The sequence below is a fragment of the Camponotus vicinus genome, unplaced genomic scaffold (assembly GCF_025532165.1).
Source record: "Camponotus vicinus isolate PSW18456_S1 unplaced genomic scaffold, iyCamVici1.0 SCAF_4, whole genome shotgun sequence".
Taxonomy (NCBI): domain Eukaryota; kingdom Metazoa; phylum Arthropoda; class Insecta; order Hymenoptera; family Formicidae; genus Camponotus; species Camponotus vicinus.
The window spans coordinates 19,153,450-19,175,886 of NW_028141976.1; the positions used below are offsets into that span (position 1 = coordinate 19,153,450).

At 34.8% G+C, this 22,437-nt stretch overlaps 2 protein-coding genes across 5 annotated transcripts in view; both read right to left on the reverse strand.

Annotated features, from left to right (window-relative positions):
- The window catches only part of Unc-13-4a (BAI1 associated protein 3), a 101,366-nt gene that overhangs the window by 75,943 nt on the left and 2,986 nt on the right, over nucleotides 1-22,437 (reverse strand). The gene's annotated exons all lie outside the window — the stretch shown is intronic.
- On the reverse strand, nucleotides 5,331-8,969 carry LOC145970673 (uncharacterized). The gene is made up of 3 exons (XM_083097542.1): nucleotides 7,490-8,969; nucleotides 5,590-7,402; nucleotides 5,331-5,405 (listed from the first exon to the last, which is right to left on the reverse strand). Exons 1-3 carry the CDS (start codon nucleotides 8,611-8,613, stop codon nucleotides 5,331-5,333), a joined length of 3,012 nt encoding a protein of 1,003 aa, XP_082953668.1. The 5' UTR covers nucleotides 8,614-8,969.

Sequence of the window (22,437 nt, forward strand, 5' to 3'; positions counted from 1 at the left end):
CCTTCGCTACACCAGCCGCTCCACCGATCAGGGATCCGAGCGCACCCAACATTGGTAGAATCGGCAATACACCGCCGCATTTCGCTACCGGAAGTATCCGTTTCTTCACCGTTTTTTTCTTCGTCTTCGTCTTCAGACCCATACCGAGCTTCGTCTTGGCTTTCATCGCTGTCCAGACAGCTGTGGCGGCGGCTCTCTCACCGAGAGTCGAATCTCTCGCAACGATGCGATTCCGCGCTTTCTCAGCGAGTATCTTATCCGCCGTGTGTCTCTCGGTGAGATCGTTGCTTCGAGAGTATGCTATATCGTGTTCGCGACACGCCGCGTCCAATGGATTTATACCTCGATCGCCTCTGACTAATCGCTTCTCCAACCGTGTGCCTGGCCCGCAAAACTGATAGCCGGGAATATGGAATTCGATCGGAAGTGCGTTTATCGCGTGATTTAATAGGCCTCTACCTATTTTCGTTGACATTCGCTGCAATTCTTTATCAATGGCGTCGGACCGTCGATGTGCGTTTCCTGCCACGGCTGATTGTAATGTTCGTAACAGCGACGATACGTCTGAACCTCCGGATCCGCTTTTATGTGTTCCGGAAGTTTGTCCCACACGTAGTGGATGTGATCACCGCACATTCGCAACAGAACAGCTTTTGACACAAATTGTAGTTGTTCGACGCTCAAATCGCGAATGTCGGAAGGACTTGATAGCAGAACGAACATTTTTTCTCTACTGAGCGACTCGTGATTTCGCGCACCTATAAATAGGCAGGCGTTCGATCCAATCGGTAGTGTTGAAAAAATGAGATTCGTGCGACAACCTTTGACGATACGCGTGACGAATTGCGACGACAGATTACGATCAATGGAGGACAACGCGGAGATGCGCAGGCACGGTACGATGCTACCGACTACTATACGCGCGATCGTTTGCGGTCCCTCGAATTGTGGTAAAACCAACGTTCTGATAAGTCTACTGGAAAGCCCGCACGGTGTACGTTTCGAGAACGTGTACGTGTACTCGAAGTCGCTGCAACAGCCGAAATATCGATATCTGGAGAATTTGTTGACGCCGATTGACGAAATCGGCTATTTTACGTTCTCCAATAACAGTGACGTCATTCCACCGAGCGAGGCACGTCCAAACTCGATTTTCGTCTTCGATGACGTGGCGTGCGACAAGCAAAATACGATAAGAGAGTACTTCTCAATGGGTCGTCACTCGAACGTCGACTGCTTCTATCTCTGTCAGACGTACGCGAGAATACCAAAACATCTTATACGCGACAACGCGAACCTGCTGATCTTGTTTAAACAGGACGGTACCAACTTGAAACACGTGTACAACGATCACGTGAATACCGACATGTCGTACGGGGATTTCAGTGAATTATGTCGTACTTGTTGGCAACAAAAGTATGGATTTCTAGTGATAGATAAGGACAGCTCATTTACGAACGGGCGATACAGAAAAGGATTTAACGTGTTCGCGATACCGCAAAACGATTAGTCGCTGCCGACACTCTGTCGACATGGCTGAAAGCGATAATATTCGCGAGCGTGAAAAGATTGCGAGGGAGATTGAGAAAACGAGCGAATCGATCCGCAAGAAACATCGCGCTTTGAAGACCGGTAAGATCGACGACGATATCGCGGTCAAGACCCATTTTAGACCTATTATCGAGCCACTACAAAAAATCGTCGACAACTCTAGCTTAATCGCGGTGAAAAACGAGCCGGAGAGTAACGCTATAATTAAAACGTTACCCATCAAGCGGTACAAGGAAGAAGAGGAGAAGGAGGAGGAGGATGAGCATACGACACCGAAAAAAAGACAACGATTGAAGGCGAATCGTTTATTGACATCGCATAAATCGGATGAACCGCTGATAACCTCCACACCGTCCGCGACAACGAGAATCGTACAACCCACGATACCCGAATCACTCGCAATCGAAAATGTTTTCGAAACCACGGGCAACCCGCTCGAATCACCATCTGTTCGAAACATGTTACAAACGTTGGAAGGTCAAAAAATGTTACGAGAGTACTTCGGGCCACTGCCACAAAAGTACATGAGCGCTTTCCTTAGTGGCGACGAAAAAAATCAGATCGATCACGTGTACGGTGTCTATTTCAACGAGAATGAAATGTGGCTCGGTAACAAACGATTCGACATCGACGCAGATGACTCTATAATCATAGACAAAGTGAGGTACATTGGTACACCTGGATTATACGAGTTGATCTTCAAGAGAATTCCCGATGATGACATATACACTGAGGAGGATATGCAAAAATATAAGAGCATATTAATGGCGACGAGTGCGCATAAACGCCAATATGATGCGCAAGGTCAATTAAAGAGCAACAGGGGATACAAGTATAAACACATAATTGCACCGTTGATGTCGATCGAATCGAAAAAGAAAAAATGCGGTACGGGAGTATCCATGCCTCGCGCGATGACGCTAACCGACAATAAGATCGATTACGTGCACTGGGACGATCCCAACGAGCTAGTGGATCGTCTACGATTGCTCGATGCTTCGCTCCGAGCTGGCCACAACGCTCACGACAACGAGATCCTGTCGATTATAGAGGAACTTCGCGAAGTCGGCCTTATTATAAATTAAACGGTGTCTCAACGAAACTGATCAGTCGATCGACGTCACTCGCATCGAGAAAAAAAAATGCCCATCAACAAATTTGGATTATTTGAACAGAGAAATGAAGCAATTAGAACAAGCGATCATTGGGATAAATCGGTGACAAATTACTTGCGTCAAAACGCTCTGTGTCGCGTCGCTACGTACTATGACGCGAGGTCGCGCAAGATTCGCCGTGTAGCGCAATCTGAGGCTGATACCGATGCAGTCAACAAACTGTACGTGGAACAATGCGTTAAAACGTTGAAGAATCAGCAGAAAGAATCAGACGAGAAGCTGACTGCGTTCGAGAAGGACGTGCGAGCTTTGCAGACTGCGATAAACGAGCTTCAGCGTGCGATTAACACTAATTCAGAAACAGCTAGGAGCGGCTAAACAGCGGCTATTGTACAATTATTGAACATCTACAAAGGCTTATCGAACTACAATGAGTGGCAGTGATCGAAGAGGAAACGGCTGTGAACGAGGCTACGAACAATTCAAGAACAGTTGCGAACGAGGTTATGAACACCTCAGGAACGGCTGCGAACAAGGCTATGAACACGTCAGGAACGGCTACATACGAGGCGGCATACAACTCTGGAACGGCTACGAACGAGTCAGAAACGATTGCCAACGAGGCTGCGAACGGGTCAGAAACGACTGTGAACGAGGCTACGGACTACTTAGAAGCGACTACCAACAGGGTCAATCACGGCAACAAACGGGTCAAGAACGGCAGTGAACGGCTCAGAAACGACTATCAAACGTGTAAGGAACGACTATCGAACGGGTCAGAAACGGCTAACGAACGGCTATCGAACGGGTCAGAAACGGCTATCGAACGGGGCAGGAACGACAACTAACGGGGTAGGAACGGTAATGAACGGCTATTGAACGAGTCAGAAACGGCTATCGAACGGGGCAGGAACGGTTATCGAACAGTAACGAATGATAAAACGCACGGTGATACTCGGGGCACACATCGTTTGATCGACGAATCGAAACAACGATGGATCGGCGATCGGGAATAACCGAGGAAGCGAAGAAACAACATAGTTTAGAGAAACAGCAGTTGGTGAACGAATTGCACGCGCCGGCGAGAAAAAATTTTCCCCGAAGACATGTCATAGTGCGGGGATACGATGACTTGTGGCAAGCTGACATTGTCGAGATGCGTCCGTACTCTCGTTTCAACAGAGGTTACCACTACATACTCACAGTCATCGATGCGTTGAGCAAGCACGCGTGGGCCGCACCACTCAAGAGTAAAGGCGGAAGCGAGACAGCTGACGCTATCGCTGAGATAATTCGAAATAGCAAAAGATGTCCGAAAAACTTACAAACTGATATGGGGAAAAAATTTTATAACGCTGACGTGCAACGGCTCATGCGGAAACATGACATCAATCATTATTCTACATATTCAGTATTGAAGGCATCGATCGTTGAGCGATTCAATCGCACGCTGAAAAACGACATGTGGAAGATGTTTACGCTGAACGGATCTTACAAGTGGATCAGCGCGTTGCCGCGACTCGTATCGGATTACAACGCGCGCAAGCATCGAACGATCGGTATGCGACCCGTCGACGTTACCCCCGCGGTCGCTGAAAGACTCTTGGCTACTGTGTATAACCGTGTAAATATCGCGGGTCCGGCAAAATTCAAAGTAGGTGACTCGGTACGCGTTAGCAAGTACAAGACAATTTTTGAGAAAGGTTACACGCCAAATTGGACAACCCAAGTGTTTAAAATTGTAAAAGTGCAGCATACTAATCCCGTAAGCTATCTACTTGAGGATTATCGCAAAAAACCTATCGCTGGAGCGTTCTACGAGCACGAGTTGCATCGCGCGAATTATCCGGACGTGTATCTCGTGGAGAAAATACTGCGTAGGAGGGGTGACGAGGTTTACGTGAAATGGTTGGGATTTGACAATTCGCACAATTCTTGGATACATAAAGACAATGTGATTTAATTCATACAATGTTTATTTTTAATTTTCTGGAAAAATATATGTGTATAACATATATAATATTTGAAAAATGAAAATATATATATAAATCCTTATCAATATTCCTTGCGATAGTACATGTATTTTTAATATAAGATGTATGAGAAATGCATTACATAAAAATATATGAAATATAAAAATACAAAAATCTTTATTAATATTTCTTTCACACACATTTTACAATGGTATCTTATAATGCCCCCACGGTAGCGTATCGGTGGTTTCGGGTACGATATACCGCTTGTCGTCGTACGGACTCAGAGCAATTTTTGTCTCGCGGATTGTGTATACTTGGTGCAATTTCGATCTTATACACGACTGCTGGCGCGTCATTTCAATTTCTTCTTTCAAACACCGTGTGTAATCGTCAAACGTTATCGTTCTCGCGACAACGTTGCTCTTGACACCTTTAACTTTCTTCGTATCCTTTTTCCCATCGACTCGTAACGCATACATTTTTGCTCTGAGCCCGGCAAATTCGGTCATTATGGCACCGTTATTTTCATCCTTCATTAGACCCGGTACCTTTTTATTTACGAGCGGTATACCGTACGCGTTATCAATTAGATAATCGCTCGTATCAAATCGGTTGATATCGCGCTTCATGTTTTCATATACATCGACGCATTCGATGTGATATATTAGACTATCTGTGTCGGTGTACATTACTCGGCATTTGTCGCGATACAGAGAAAACATGTACTCGTGGTGAAATTCGTACAAGCACGTTTTAGAAATGTCTAGTATGCACATGCCGACATAGATTGGTTTATAAAATCTTACTTCTAGTTTGCGTAACTCTATGGCAACGAGATTCTCCGAAAAAATACTTCGACTATGGAAATTTGGTTTCGCTATCATTGCTTCTGCGCCGTATCGTCCGTCCCACTTTGTTAATAATTTTACGTCGACACGATTACGCACATTTTCCATCATCTTGCCAAATACCGCGTTATTCATCAGTTTATATAAATTTTTTTCAAAATCATTTTTCGCGAGTGTTCTAAACTGTGTATTTAATTCGATATAACTGCGAAGCCACGGAGATTGTGAAAACTGTAAAATTCGATGTATTTTTGTAACGCGAAGGCCGTGTCGCGTACATTGCTGTAGATTACGGTAGTGTATCACGTAACGCTTCTTATCGTATAATGTTGCGAGGAGTTTGTCTTGCCGCTTGCCGGGCGGCTTGTCACGTGTCGGGCAAAACGGAAGGTCAGTGTGCGTATCGTGAAGATGTTGCGGGTACTCGAGATCGACTTCGAGGATATAACCCGTAGGCGAATCTAACGCGATCGATGCTACGTCAAAATTCGACACGTCATCGACCCATCGAAAATCGGCATAGGGCAACGGTTGACACATTGCCCATCCATATAAGTTATTTACATCGAAATACATCAAATACGACGATGGTTTCGATGGATCGTACGATTGTTGCATGTACTTGTTATTAGCGCGCGCGTATCTGTTGGAACACTGACTCAGACCACCGCGTATACCGCGTTCGATAAACATGACCATGTCGATGTCGGTAAGCAATTCGAACGTAATCTTTGTATGCTTCAACATGGCGTCCCACGTGTATCCGGGAAGAGTATAATAATACGCAGGGTCGAGTCCGTAACTTTCGATACATTTCTCGCGAAAGTTTTCAAAAATATCGGCTAATAACAAGACATCGATTTTAAGATATAAATCGCTATATTCGCCTAGCGTTCGAATGGAGAATCGCGTCCAGATGTTCTCGGCGTGCGCGTAATCGCTCTCGGATATAGTTTCACCGGTTAAGGAACTGTAAAATGATTCGCGCGGTGGTAAACATGTATCTTGCAACTTGTCAACGGAATCGATGTATTCGTATGGAAACACACCTTTTCGTGTTAATAATTTGAAGTTTTCACTCGATAAATTTTGAAATTCTGATTTTAAAATATCCAGTTTATCTTTATCTAGATAAGATGCTAATTTGTCGAGACTTACCGTAAGAAATTTGAATGAATCGATGAAGCGTAATTTTACTTGATTTTTTGGTTTTTCTTCCTTAAGATCGACGTTTTTGGTAAACGATATATATTTCTCTTTCGTTATTGGAAGTAACTCGACTCTCCCTTCGAACGCTGTGGCTATTTCCTCGATAATGAAATGCGAATCATAACCGGATAAATTATGAAACACTATCGGAATACCGAAAGACTCTTTATAATTTAAATTACAATTTGAATGCGCGGGACCTCTGTACCGTCCAGTCAAATGGCAATGATCGCGTACGCGTGTATCGTCTTGCGCGAACGGTTTTTCGCATATATGACATTGAGTAGCGCTATTAAATTTTTCACACTCTTCGAATGTTAAATCTACCATAGGGACATTAGTAGTTAAAATATTTTTTACACGAAATGCTAACATTTTAAGTTGCTCGACGAACCATGCTATACAATCGGTACTGCGACGCGAATGATATGCGGATAATGAGACGTTGTACGAGCAATGTATATAATATGCTATGCTAAATACTTGATGGTGCTGGCACATATTCTTCTCTTCCTCCATCTTGGCCAGAACGCATTCCAAGTCGGCGTACACGATGAATGGAAGCTGCTCTTTCTTGTTGTAATTGTTGAACGATAACCACTTGTCCTTATCGCTCGGTAACCGGATAGCGCAGTCGTTCATCTTTCCACAGTCGACAGTATGCGACTGCAACTTGTCGTCCGAATCAAAGTAATGCAAGCATCTATAAAAGAAAATAAAAATTTTTAAAAAAATTAAAGAATTATATACAATTTGCTACATAACTTATAATTATTTAAATTATACATACCGATCGCAGATATATTTCTTATGGTCCTTTTTGCTCAGTTGCGAGCTCACGAGCCGGGATAAATTTTTGATCCATGCGAAATGTCCGACATTGTTGCCGTCTTCCACGTACAACAAGTTGACATGCTTGTCCCGCTTCTGCTGCGAAAGACGTATCGGAACAATGCTGTTCTTCTCTTCGATGCTGTACACGTTGATCGAAATATCGTTGACAAGTTCCAATTTTTTAATCTGATTGACAGTCACTGGAAACTCAATGTCTCGGAAATTCAGCACTGTCGCGTAATGCAGGTACGATGATTCTCGTTCCGCCTTTCTTTCTGCGGGATATAGAGCGGCGACCACTGCCCACGCGAAACACGCATTGTCTTTTGATTGTACGTTAATCACTGCTCTCTTCATCATAATCTCCCGCGGCAATTTTATATGACATCTCGCGCGCATAGGATTATACTTATTTATATTTACAGTCAAATTCAATATTCGCGACAATGCCCACCCGCTATCGCGTTCCTGAAATTCTTCCAGCGATGCTAGAGTGGGTTCGATAACGCGGCGCTCGTACCACTCGTGTAAATCGGATGTGCGAAAGAGTTCGCAGTTTCTCGTATTAATACTTTTGTTAGCGCGTTTATCTCCGGCCACAAACTCGCCATTGAATATGGTGTTCACTTTTACACTGTTGTGTCTTCTTATAACGTCCTGCACATGTTCTATCACAATGTCTTTGGCGTCATCGAGAAATTGACGAGGTTCGATATGGTTTGCGTTAATCACAGCACCGGTCAGAATACGGTTATCGAACGCGGTATCAATCTCGCGCCACACAAGTTCATTTTGATGCGCGCTACATCCGGCACCCGCGTTATTGTTGCCACTGTAATTACCACCACTGGGCATAAACTGTCTCTGCAATCGAGTCTTTGCACCTTCGAGTCGCGCGATCCGAGCAATCAATGATTGTCGATTCCCGATCGATAATCGTAGTCGTTTGATCCGACTTTGCTCTTCCAGCGACTCGATGTACTCGTTGCATCGTTGTAGCCATGCAAAATATTCACCCAAGGTGGCAATTTGGTTGGATCGCTCCACCAGGTCGCGTTCAGTCTGTTCGATATTTTCCATTTTTTTTTTCACAGAGTGCAAATTGGGCACATATTGCACGGAAATCTTATATACAACGGCTCGCTACACCTTGAACAGAATCGGCCATCCATCGCATCAAGTGTCTCAATTTTGTGCTTTCGAACAGCATACATCATTTGGCTATCCACGCCTTGCAACGCAATCATACACGAAGGACATACAGCTAGAGCACCACCCGTGGAATAATAACTGTATATGATACAAAATTTTGTACTACGTGCGTTTAAAGCATTAATTTCCGCAACAGACACTATTTTCTCTCTGAATTCCGTGGAGTTCTCACTGCAGTCACTAATGCAGTCACTGTCAGATGACAACGCGTGATCTTCGTCTTCCATTTTTATATATATATTATCACACAACACTGACAGAACACTATATTTTTTGACTATACTTTTACTATACTTTTACCGACGCGACGTGTCGATGCGCGTTCAAATCATGTACTGTGACTTGATGCGCTTCAATCCTCCCTGTATTTCGTCTAAACCTTTTCATCTTTGTGTAAAATAAATAAGTGGTGTATCATAATAATCATTTATTTACATCTCAGAAAGAATTCGTTCTCTCTCACGCGCGGCAAGGGCACAAAGCAGCCGAATATCGGCGCTGATACGTTGCAATTCTTCCTAGAAAAAATATGGAAAATAATTCTGGCCCTAATATTCAATCCTCTTCAAATACCGCTGTTTACCATCTGGACATCGGTTTATGATTGTTTATACTCGTCATAAAACATCCAACACATCCCCAAGCGTTCCCCGCCCCGCCCCGCAGCCCCCGCGCCTACGAAATCCCCTCCGTCCCGCGTGACGTCATTCCCCCGCGTTTATATTGTTTATGTTAAAAAATATATATAATGAAGAGGAGTCTGCTGCACTAGAGTGTCATTTCTTTCGTTGCTCTTCTGTGTTTCGGTGGTCTTGTGCAATGGCTGAAGAAAACGTAATTATCATCGACGACGATACGGATGATGATTACGATGATTGGATGGATCCAGCTGTGGCGGAGAGGATGGAGATAGAGAGAGAGGAGAGAGAGAGGAGAGAGATGGAAGATGATGAATCTGATATAGAACCCTTGGCGAAGGACAGTGATTATGATAGTGACAATAGTGTCGATATTCTTGATGAACGGTTACAAAAGAAACAGCGAGATTTAAACATACCTGAAATAATGACATACAACGAAGCAACAAAGATATGTTGCATTTCCTATTACTACATGGAAAATGGATCGAAATATTGTATCGAATGCTTTCTAAGTGTACCGTATCAGTTTGAAGAAACTAGTGCTGTTCGAGAACATAGAACCATAGCTTATGTTCATTTGGAAAATTCGAGTATGTCATGCACAGGGTGCAGAAAATGTTTGAATCAAATATTGGCCTGCAACATGTGCCCTATTTGCACAAATTAAATAAATGGATCATGGATAATATTGTAAGTAACTTACAATTTATTATATATCAAAAGTATCTTAAAATAAATTATTATTTTTTTTTATTTTAATTAAGATAAAATTAATGTAGCGTTTTTCCTGTTTCAGGAGCTGCCTCTCCCTTACAGCCCGGCGCACCGTCCGCATTATTTTATATTCATCTTTTTTTTTCCTCCTATATTTTATTAATTTTTAAATTTTATATAATTTTAATATTAAGTACACACACACACACACACACACACACACACACACAATTTGTAATACTCATACACACATTTAAATAAATTCTATATATTTTTAATTGTAACAAAAAAAATTGCAATTATTTACACGCCTTTCCCTTGCGCTCCAATCCTTTGCGTGCTCTCGCATTAATTATAAGTCTCGCTATCGTTCTCTCTCGTACGCATTCTTTTCGCACGCGATATTATTGTTCTCTCTCTCTCACACGCGCGGCAAGGGTACAAAGCAGCCGAACATCAGTGCTGATACGTTACAATTCTTCATTAAAAAATAAGATAAAATAAAATAAAAAAAAAAGGGGAAAATGATTTTGGGTTAGGCCCGAAGACCCAATCCTCTTCAAATACCGCTGTTTATCAATCTGTTTATGATTGTTTATACTTGTCATAAAACATCCAACACAAGCGTCCCCCGCCCCGCTCCGCAGCCCCCGCGCCTACGAAATCCCCTCCGTCCCGCGTGACGTCATTCCCCCGCGCCACGGAGAACCCCCTCCATCCTGCGTAACGTCATTCCCCCGCGCCGCTGAGATCCCCTCGCGCCTCACCCCCCTGAGAGGACCTGGGTTAGAACCGGCCTTGTATACCTACTAATATATGATACAGATTTCAATTTGGCAAAATAATATATTGCATTAACATATAACTCATTACGCAATAGAATTTATATATGATTTTTGTTCGTATTATTTTGGTTACAGTTACTGCAACACACATATTCCCAAGGTACATCGCTGATATATTTAATGCAAAAGAATAGATAATATAAAATATAAAATCATAATATAAAATAATATAATTATACTATATTTTTTATCACTTTCAAAGTTGATATTATGACTTATCACTTTGATGTTATCACTTTCAAAAAGAAATTTCGTTAATTGAAAATGTACAACACCTTTTCGACAAATAAAATCAATTCACAATTTTTTTTAGATTGTTTATTATTAGAAATGTTTGAAAATTGATATCGAGTAAATAAATATAGTGAATTCACAATGAAATTAATTCTAAATTTCTGCTACTATGATACTGTTAATGCAATACTAAGATGTGATACAAATTAATAGCTAGAAAATCTTATTTTTTATGTGAATGTTAGTGTTGATCAGTGTGAATTTTGAGTGTTTTGATGAGTGCGATAGAAAATATAACTCGAGTATTTCACTACAAGCATTGTGCAGAAAGATATGTAATGACCCAACGGATGTAATTTTTTTTACGATAAAAGAGCTACTACGAAGTTTTCTACAGGTTCATAAATAATGCATGCCTGCCGGTCAACGCTTATAACATGGAAATCAAACATGGACGCTGTCAAGCTTTATCTATAGGTGAGAATTTAGGTATATATGATGTTTTTTTTGTCGCGAGCGCGTCTTCTATCACGCAAACAGTGAAAAATAATACGAATTATATTGCACACGAGTGTTGAAAATATTTATATAAATATTATAAGAGCATAAAATATAACATTATTTGAAATTACCGATTAATAATGATATATGGAAACAAAAGGAAAATATTAATAATATCGCACCACATTAAATTACAAATATTGGATTCGGTCTTAATAAACATGTAATGAATATCGGCTGCACATCGAGTGCTTGTGCATATATGCCAGCTACATAGAAATAATATTGTTCGCAATTTAATCGAATATATGATACATATTTTTTCTTTTTCAGCAAATACCTCTATTACATTTGCTTTGAAATATTTTCTGCTATCATCATGCACATATGAATTTTCGTTACTTTCATAAAACTGTCACAAAATATGAACAAATTTTATTAAATATAGAATTATTATAACTTGCAGTAAGTCTTCATATTAAAAACCAAATAATCTCTTAAATTTAACTCTTTTATTTAAAAAACTTTTATTTAAAAAATTCTCATTAAAATATGAAACATAATATTGAGAGAAACAATGTAAAGATAATAAACTTATTATTATTATTATTATTATTATTTTTTACAATTATATAATCATATAAACTTTCAGTTTACTAATATTCTGAAAAAGAAAAAATAAATTGAAGACAAATTTCGCATCGATGACAGTTTATTGGCAAATTTGTTATTGATTCATACTGCTCGTTCTATTCCATTTATTCGAAATGTAAAAAATAAATATTTTTTTATTGTCATGTTTGTTCTCCTCGTTCACAAATTGAGTGATTGATCAAGAGGTGATTTTTTAGAGTTTCTTTATCTCTCAATAAAACCTATTAACTTTTCAAATATTTTTAAATACTAGAAAAAACCTGACCAATACTTAAAAAAACAGTATTGTGTGATCAGAATATGACAATAAATATATAAAATAAATATGTAACATGCTAACTTTCTAAAGTTATCTGAAATTATTTCAAAATACATACACAGAATAGTCTACACATTGAAAATTATTATTAACGATTAAAATTAATTATTAACGAAATGTTATTAATAAAATATTATATCAAACTATTATATATATATATATGTGTGTGTGTGTGTGTGTGTTAAATTTAGTAAAAATAGCATGTATATGTAGTAAATTTATTAAATTTTATATATTAAAGATAAAAAAAAACTTGAATATCTTATAAATTGTTTTGTGTCTGTCAATTTTATCTCTCTAATAAAATATTGCATTTTTATTATATTGATATTTTTATAATCTCGGTCACAAATGTATTTCAATGTATTTCAATACATGCATAATAAGAAACAATATTATAATTTCGGAAATACAATTTTAAGAGGCTCTGAGTAGTAGCATTTAATATATAAATTACACGCGTTTAATATTGAATTTGTAAAATATTCAAAAAATTGAAGTTTTCAAGTATAAAAAACAAAAGGTATATGTTATAAATATAATATTATATATTGATTACAAAAAATAAATATTTTTTATTTCGATATGTGCTTACATTTTAAGGACGTAAGTATTTTATATGTTCCTATTATATGTTTTTAATTAGTATTTTTTTATTGACAGCTACACGTTACAATAATACTTCCAAATATTCTACATTTTATATATAAATAATTATATATAAATTGTGAAATATTTTTAGTTTCATATAATGAATGCATTGTGTCAAAAAAATAACCTAGTTAATAGAATTTAATTGAATAAGCAATCGAAAAAAGTTGTAAAATGTTCTAAATCTAATTCTTAGCAATCACAAAAGAGTTAATTTCTCAATCGCTCGTATCTATTTTTCACTAAATAGTGCGTTGCATATTCCATTTTTTATTAATTTACACTTGTTATTAAATAAAATCACTTTCGTTTATCCAACAGATTACTAGATGTAATGAAATTTTTTGAGGACACAACAAATTTTATATAATGTCTTCACAATATTTATTCATAGTAATCGATTAGTTTTACACGATTATTTCTCAGTCAAAGTACAATGATAATAAAGTTCTTCTTAATTACTCATATATTGATAGAAATATCAAAAACAAGTTTATGTATTTTTAATATCTTAATATGAAATAAGAATTAGCAAAAATTTGAATATAATAGACAAAAAGCATTGTAATTTAAGAGAAATATTCATTAGTCACAACAAGAAAATAATTTTAATATATTCCATCTATGCAGTGGCATGAATATAGGGCAATATTATGCAATGTTGTAACACACAGAGTGAAACATCCATTATCTAATTAACTTGCATTTTACACATCTATCTCTACTATTCACTTTCTATTCCGTAATTCATTTCTGTAATAAATTATGGAACATCTATACTGTTACGTTAACATATTGTAATGCATGAAATGGATTGCTTAATTTACATGCAATAATAATTAATTAATAAATATTATAACATTGCTTGCCACATTGCAAATATAAAAACTGTAAGATTAAAATAATGAAATTTTGGAATTCTTAAATATATGCATATTGATAAATCTTAAGTTATAAATAAATTATTTATAAGATGAATTATTTATACAATTTAGGATTTACAAATATATATTTAAAATTTTTATCATGCTTTTTCAACACGCTTTAAGGACATAAAACGTGATAATGTGAATGTGATAGATATATATTAATAATATCTATGCTGAATATGCATGTCTTTAAAGAAAGGCTTTATTTCAAACAGACATCATGTAAAAAAATAATTAAAAATTTGTTTAAAATTCTAACTATAAATATAGATTAAAAAGAACTTTGCAAAATCTTTGCTATTTTTTTTTTATATATGACAAAGTATTTCATATATATATATATATATATATATATATATATATATACATATAATTGTTTTAAGTATTCCTTATTATATTCGTACTATATTATAAAATGCTACACATGTTAATGTGATTTTTTCGAACTATAAATGATATGTCTTCAAATTTTTTACACATCGAGATATGTATTTCTTGTCGAGGAATACGATATATTTTTGAATACATGCTCCTCAGTATTCCGATCGCGAAGGGAAGATGAATAAATCGGATTAAGGTTGTGTCCAGGAGTTGTGTAAAGAGCCACCCTACGGCGTTCGGCTTCAATTTCTCTTTTTCGATCAACATGTTCTATAGAGTACGAGAAAGCTTCATTTTCTAAAGAAAGAATATTCCAAATGTATCCAAATCAAGTTACTATTGAAGTGATTATTAAAAATGTATAATATTTGAAAAAATTAATAATATAATTAATTAATAATATTTGAAAAAAAATTTTTTTTATAATGCAAAATCAATATCAATTTATTTCTAAAATTGTTAAAAATATGCAAAAATTATAATTATTGGAAGCAAATTTTATAAAGTAAAGTAGTTGTAATCAACATGATGTGTAAACATCCGCATGAGATCTAGTCTCGTTATAAGGATAATTTCCGTATGAACGCGTTCGACGAGATGACGGGAACAGAACGCTTGTTAAAACTTGAATCAGGCCGACGTTTACTGAAAGTTTCAACGTCTGGGCAACGGGCAGATCGAGATGCAGCGAGGCGAATAGAAATTTCCAGTTGCCACGTGTAGTCAACAAGTCAGAAAAGAATATATCGTGATGTACATATTAAAACATGTTTGTTTTTTCTTTATATTATTTATTATTTTTACTTTATCTCATTTTTCTCGGAAAAATTTTTACAAAAGACGAGTCTAGAACATAATTAAGATTTTAAGTCTAAAACGATAATTTTCTCGTCTGTCAATAATGATTTCTACATAATATTACTTATTGAATATAAATAGGACAACTCAGACTCTGAGAATGATGTAGAGAAAAAGAAAGAGAGAGAGAGAGAGAGAGAGAGAGAGAGAGAGAGAGAAACAAACTTAATAAATTAAAAAGTCCATTTTTTTATTAAAAAAATTATTGTAATATCTTGTGCTAAAATATCACGCATTATATGTAAGCAATATTTATTATTAATATTATTATTAATATTATTAATATTATTAATATTATTAATATTATTATCTATTGAATACATTCATATATGTATCCAAGGATATGAAAATTTAAGAAAAAGGAGTTAAAAGAATGTGTGTGTAAAAATGATGAAATGAAGATATTTTTATATCATTTATCTCATCTTGTATGTTTTGTTATTTTGTTTCGCTATTCTTGTATGTCAGTCACAATGATATTTTATCAATGATATTTTTACAAGAAACGCGCGAGAAATGTACGGATGAGAAAGAGTTTAATTATAAAATAAAGAAGAACTAATTAGTTTTGTGAGTTGCCAAATTGAATTTAGTATAGCAATGATATATCAAATTAATACTTATAATAAGCAAGTGTGATAAAGGGAAAGAATGCCATTCGTATTTTCGACAGAGTGCTTTTGAAATAGTCATGTTTGTTTGTTGATCAAATCATGTTCAAATATCTCAAATATCTTCTGCAAACACATAGCTACATAGCTCTTATATAAGATCGCGAATCAATCCTGCCCATTTCAATTGTGTATTTAATTTTTTTTTTGTATTTCGGTTACTTTGCATCTTTGTATTCTTAATTTGTTCTTGTAAATACGAAATCTATATTTCAAAAATGAAATATATATATAAAGTGAAAGAAAGAGAGAGAGAGAAAGTTCAATATAAATAAGTAAATAACCAACGCTCTGATGGTTTTAAATGAAGAAATATTTTTCTGTGTTAATTTATGAAACACAATACGATTAATCACATGTAAACGCGCAAGCGTCAAATGCGAGGCAATCAAACATTTATTCTCACGTCACTATTCGCGATTGTTATGAGTTTTCCGCGAAATGCCTCATAAGATAATTCGCATAGAGACTCGTTATGAAAAAGAAAAACGGAATGTTAGTAACAATTAATTTTCAAAATGCACAGTCTATTTCGCCATTTCGACATATCAAAACGCAATACCAAAACGTTGAGACAGTTGAAACAGTTTCAATTTGTTTTCCTCGTATTTTACATTCCGTTGTGTTAGTGACCAGACGTTACGACATATCGTAAAAAGAAACGCTTCAAGAAGCGCGCAGTGAATGATAAATTGCGCCAGTAGTTCGAGTCAACGTGTAACCGGACAGTTATTGTGAGACATGGTATTGAAAATCGTGTTTACTTCTTTGAATCAACGATAACATATATGATAATGGATTATGCGATTATTCTTGATTCATGTTGTAATTTTCAACGTTCTATATTGCTATCTATTAATGTGCATTGATCTAATTGAAAGTTAGAAATTTAGTTTCGTTTTTTTTGATTAATTGATTGGTTGAAAATTTTTATATATAAGCCTTTAATTTTTAATAAAGTCAGAAATTTTATGTTCTTACATTTAATTGATCATATATTTAATTAAATAATTGAAATCTAATTATATTCTTTAATTTTGAATAAGAGAATATAAACACTATAATATAAATATATAAATACTTTTATATGTGATAAGTTAAAAAGACATGATAAGTTAATAATAAATCTTATATTACACAATATATTGATACACAATTCAAATACAATCTTTTATTAAATCTTTTGAATTGTGATTACAAATCTTTTTAATATCATTGATATCATTGTTAATTTCGTTTTATTAGTAGGTATATAGTGCGGTAGGAAAGAACAGAAAACGAACGCAGTAAAACAAAATTACATTTCCTAATTAAATCATATACTATGTATATAACGAAGATATTTAAAAAGGCACAATCAGCGGAATTAAACTGCGAGCGCAAGAAATAGCACGTGCAGTCCGCAAATGTTCAGATTGGTAAAGTACGAGGGAAAAGTTGAAAAGAAAAGCTCTGGAAATGGTAGAATACGTGTCGAGGATGGAAGCAGTAAAAAGCTCTCCGCTAGGGTAGAAAGCTTCACGGTTGTGCTGGATTCCTCGATTTTTCGTTTATTGCTTTTTATATTAAAGCCGTCGACTTTCCAATAGTTCCATCGCAACCGTTTCGAAACCGATGCAAATTAACCGCGATCCATGGAGCATAAATAAGAATAAAGGAATAAAAAGAAAAAAAGAAAATATGTCGAACAAAAGAGGTCGCGAGACTCACCGACGCCTTCAAACAAAACATTCAATTTTGCTTCAATTAAGCGTCGTGATTAATTACGCGTGATACGCATGAATTGAATTTATGCATTATTCATTGGATCGCGTTCAATGTGACTCGTATCGGACGCTCTTATTAAAGAGAATTGTTCGCACGAATATTTCACATGACAAATTTATCTGTCTTAAATTTTTGAATATAAATATTTAAATATTTTAAGATTATTCACGAGATGTTTTTTTTCTAAGCCAATTTCCTTATTAGTGGTGAAAATAATTTGAATTTTTTTCTTACTAGCTATTTCTACGTGATTATACATATTTAGGAGTCTCTCTATTTAGAAGTCTAAAAATAATTTTGGATAAATTAGTTTTAAGATCTAGTTTGATTCAGGATACGAAATAAAAAATATTAAAAAATAATAAAAAATTAGGAGTAAGATGTATGCTAATAGTTTTTTCATTTAAATTAGAATTAATATTCCTATTTAGAAACTTGACTATAAAGTAGCCACTTAATCACTATTAGATTCTTAAAAATTATATATTTGCATTTTAAAAAATAAATATAACACGTTTCAATGACAATAAGGCACAATAAAAGAATTAATCGTATTAAATATAGAGGCAATTTGACGACAAGTCTTTGATATTTATTTAATTGTTAATACCAATCTCCGTTTAGCACGCAAATCACGATATTATCGTAACCACAAATCTCACGGGACATCCGTGAATTCGAATTTGTAGAGCTTCCTGCTGTAAATTGTCGGTTCTAAATACCAATCTCGTTTATATTTCTTTATATATATTATTTGAAAAGTTATTGAGATATATAACGGATTGCGCGATCATACTATTAATTTAATATTTATACATTCATACATTATAAATAATGGAAATCAATATTCGAACATTGGAATACATTACTTAAATATGAATATCGTTTAACGATATATGTATATGTATATATTATATGAGACAATCAATATATGAACATGTTCTCTCTCTCTCTCTCTCTCTTTCGTTTCTCTTCACAAATTTTCCTCTTTTTTAAAGCTAAAAAAACTTTTATTTTAAAATAAAGCATAACAAGAAAAGAAAATATAAATTTGAATAATTTAATTATTGATTTGAATGGCGCGTAATAAATATAAAAATATAACTATAATATTATTTAAATGCGGATTATTTGTATCTCAAATAATGAGTTCTCCGAATAACCGAATGTATAGAAATTCATTGAGATTTGTAGATCCAAAATCTGACTGTATTATCAACTGACTTCTGTCGATAGCCGCAAGCTGCATGGAATTCATCGTCAATCACGAACGTCAATAGCGGGTACAAGTCAATCGAGCGCTAATAACGAACACGCTTTGCCTGTTTCCGGGTTTGTACGCTATTGTGTGATTACGATTATTATAATTATTGGCATATCATTAATGCATCGAACAGAAACGCCATGTGTCCATTACGCGATATCGCGCCACGGAATTTGCCCGCAACCCGCTAGCGTCGTCAAGCAGTCCGTTAATTACATTAATTAATTTAACCAGATATTCACCGCACCTGCATGCTTTAAATATGCGATTATCCGATATGAGATAAGCCAACAGGTTCCATCGCGAAATTTCAGTTCATGTAATAAACTTTAAAGTACATCGCGCAAAGACCGATGACATAATTGGATAATACTTTATTGTTAGAAGAACAAGATGCAAACTTCCACAATATTCTGTCGTAACTGCCACGTACTTATTCTATTTTTTATTAAATTTAAATATTCAAATTTATTATCTAGATTGATTTTAAAACTTACACAGCAGTTACTCGCACAGTATTTAAAAACAAAGATTGGTTTTTATGCTAAAAATTTCTGTCAGAAATATTGCAAAGTTTGCATAATCAAAGTTCGACGAATTGGGTTATATAAATGAAGTTAGCGTTTAACTGAATTCTAAACATGTTTGACAATTTTTCTATTAATTAAAAAGAAATGTATCAAACGTCAGAAAAATATGTGCAGTGTGCAACATTTCTATATGATCCAAATTTTAAAGTAAAATTAAAAAAAAAATTTTTAAATGTATGATTTTGCATTTATTGCTACTACTATATATACATAATCAAAATACTATAATTTAATGAAGTTCAGTCACATAAAATGTTTTCTACAAAGATATTACTATATTTAGTTTCTACAATGTATAAGTAATTATTTTGGAAAAATAACGATTTGAAAAGAAATCTCATTATTTTAAAATAAAACAAATTTAAACATCTTATTAAAATTAAGACTACAATAACCTTTTACGTATGTTTGTTATTTTAATATAATATATATATATATATATTTTTAACTAATCTACACTTACTTTAATATAAATTAAAAATATAAACATTTCGCGGTTTTTAATATTTAAATATACTTTTATTAATTTCATCGAATAGCTAAGTATTTTATTGACGAATAACATGATTTCCCATTAGGGAAATATACAGTAACAATATTCGACGTTAGACGCATCACGCGCTATTCCCCAAGGATCTTTGCGAGGACTCTAAAAGATCGCATTGTTATATTTGCTCTACGAGCATTAAAACATCTATGAGGAAACGATACATAATGGCTAGGGAATATTGGAGAAAATTAATGCTGCTCCTAATAAAATTTTTTTGTCTTTTTACATACGACAGACTGCTTTCTCGCTGCTTCCCATTATCATGTTCGTAAGATCGATAATTCTTTTTTCTCGCATGTCTCTCTCTCTCTCTCTTTTTCTTTCAATTTTACCATAGACTATATTAAAGGCGAAACAACGAACTACTGTTTTAGCACAGTATGCACAGGAACTGTTTTCGATAAATAGCTCGACCGAGAGAAACTGAACTCTCTGATTCTTTCCTGATACATATATAGCAACCATTGTTCAACATTGTTATAATAAAACAATAGACATCCGAATTTTTAATATAATTTATATTGATTTTAATTTTAATAACGTCAACAGATTGTCAATAGGAGAGTTTTCCAATTGAGATTTGTCAATTCTATAAAAATTTAACAACCACTGTTTATAATTTAGTCAATTTTAAATGTTATATAGTTTGATAATTATTTTATTATTGTCATTAAACATAAACATTATTGTTATATATATGTGTATATATATATACATGTGTACTCTCTAAAAGTAAATCAGTGTATTATCACTGTAATCAGTGCTGTACTTATAACTGTTTGTAATCAGTGAGTATTTACAGTTTTTCAGTGATAATACACTGAAAAACAGTAAATACTCACTGATTACAAACAGTTATAAGTACAGCACTGATTACAGTGATAATACACTGATTCACTTTTAGAGAGTGTGTATTGAAATCAAACTCTATCCAAATTATATGTAGATTTTAATATCAAATTTAAATTATAAGCATGTAAGACACTGTCATATTTTCACAAAAGTTACAAACAAAAGAGAATTATATTGGATTAGCCGAGATAAATTGTAGGATAAATATGACATAATCAAGAAACTATGACAAACATTTTCACTCTGTCATGAACATAATATCTCATTATGACTTTTCATCTCGCACAATATAGAAAAATGAGGGTAATATAATACATATATAATGATCCACGTATCCAAATATGTACATTATAAGCCGCAGAAGTAGTTAACAGTACAAATTAGACATCAATTATAATATGTACATGATTGTAGTCATGTTTCATGATAATTCATTATTGACAAATGCATTAAAATTCGACATAAACTTTTCATATTTATGTATAAATATACGCATATAAAAAACGTCAGAATATTTTATAGAAATCATTATTATGTGTTTAGTTTTAGCCTTCTAGAAAAAAGTATTACCATGATTAAGAAAATTTTACACACAATGTAACAATTATATTATATATAATAACGATGTACGTGATAATGTAATAATGTATGTGATAATAACAATATATATAACGATGTATATATTTATTAAGATATATTCATGTTATATAATAAGAGTTTTAAATCATACGTCATGTTTTTATAAACTTTTTACATCATTTCTACTTGATTTATTCGGCTAAATAAGCTTCACGATCGAGAATATCTCGCGACCTGTCAAAAATATCTTGAAGAAGGGAAGCTGAAGGGTTGCTGTTCCATTCCCTCACAAACTTCGAAAGTTTACCGACTTTACTTGGATCGTCCCAACAAGTCCTAAATCAAACACTGAAGAACAGACCCGAATAAAGATTGGCAATGCGCACTCCAGAAGTGAGTTAGATTAAATAGGAAGTCGAGAGAAATTTTTCGCGTCGCGTTGAATATGCGAGCCCAATTAGATTCTTATTTTAACAGAAATTTACATGGATTCAGCATTTTTCTTTTCGTAAGATTGCAAAAATATGACGAGTGGAAACCGAAAACGTTAGATCGACAAGTATGTTTTCCTAATTCGAGCGGCAAGAAGCCTCTCTTTCGTCGAATTGGCTCGTCAGTTTCTCATTATGCTTCAATCAACGATGAATTTCTCTCTCTAACAAATATCGAAAAGGCGAAGACTTCCGCATATT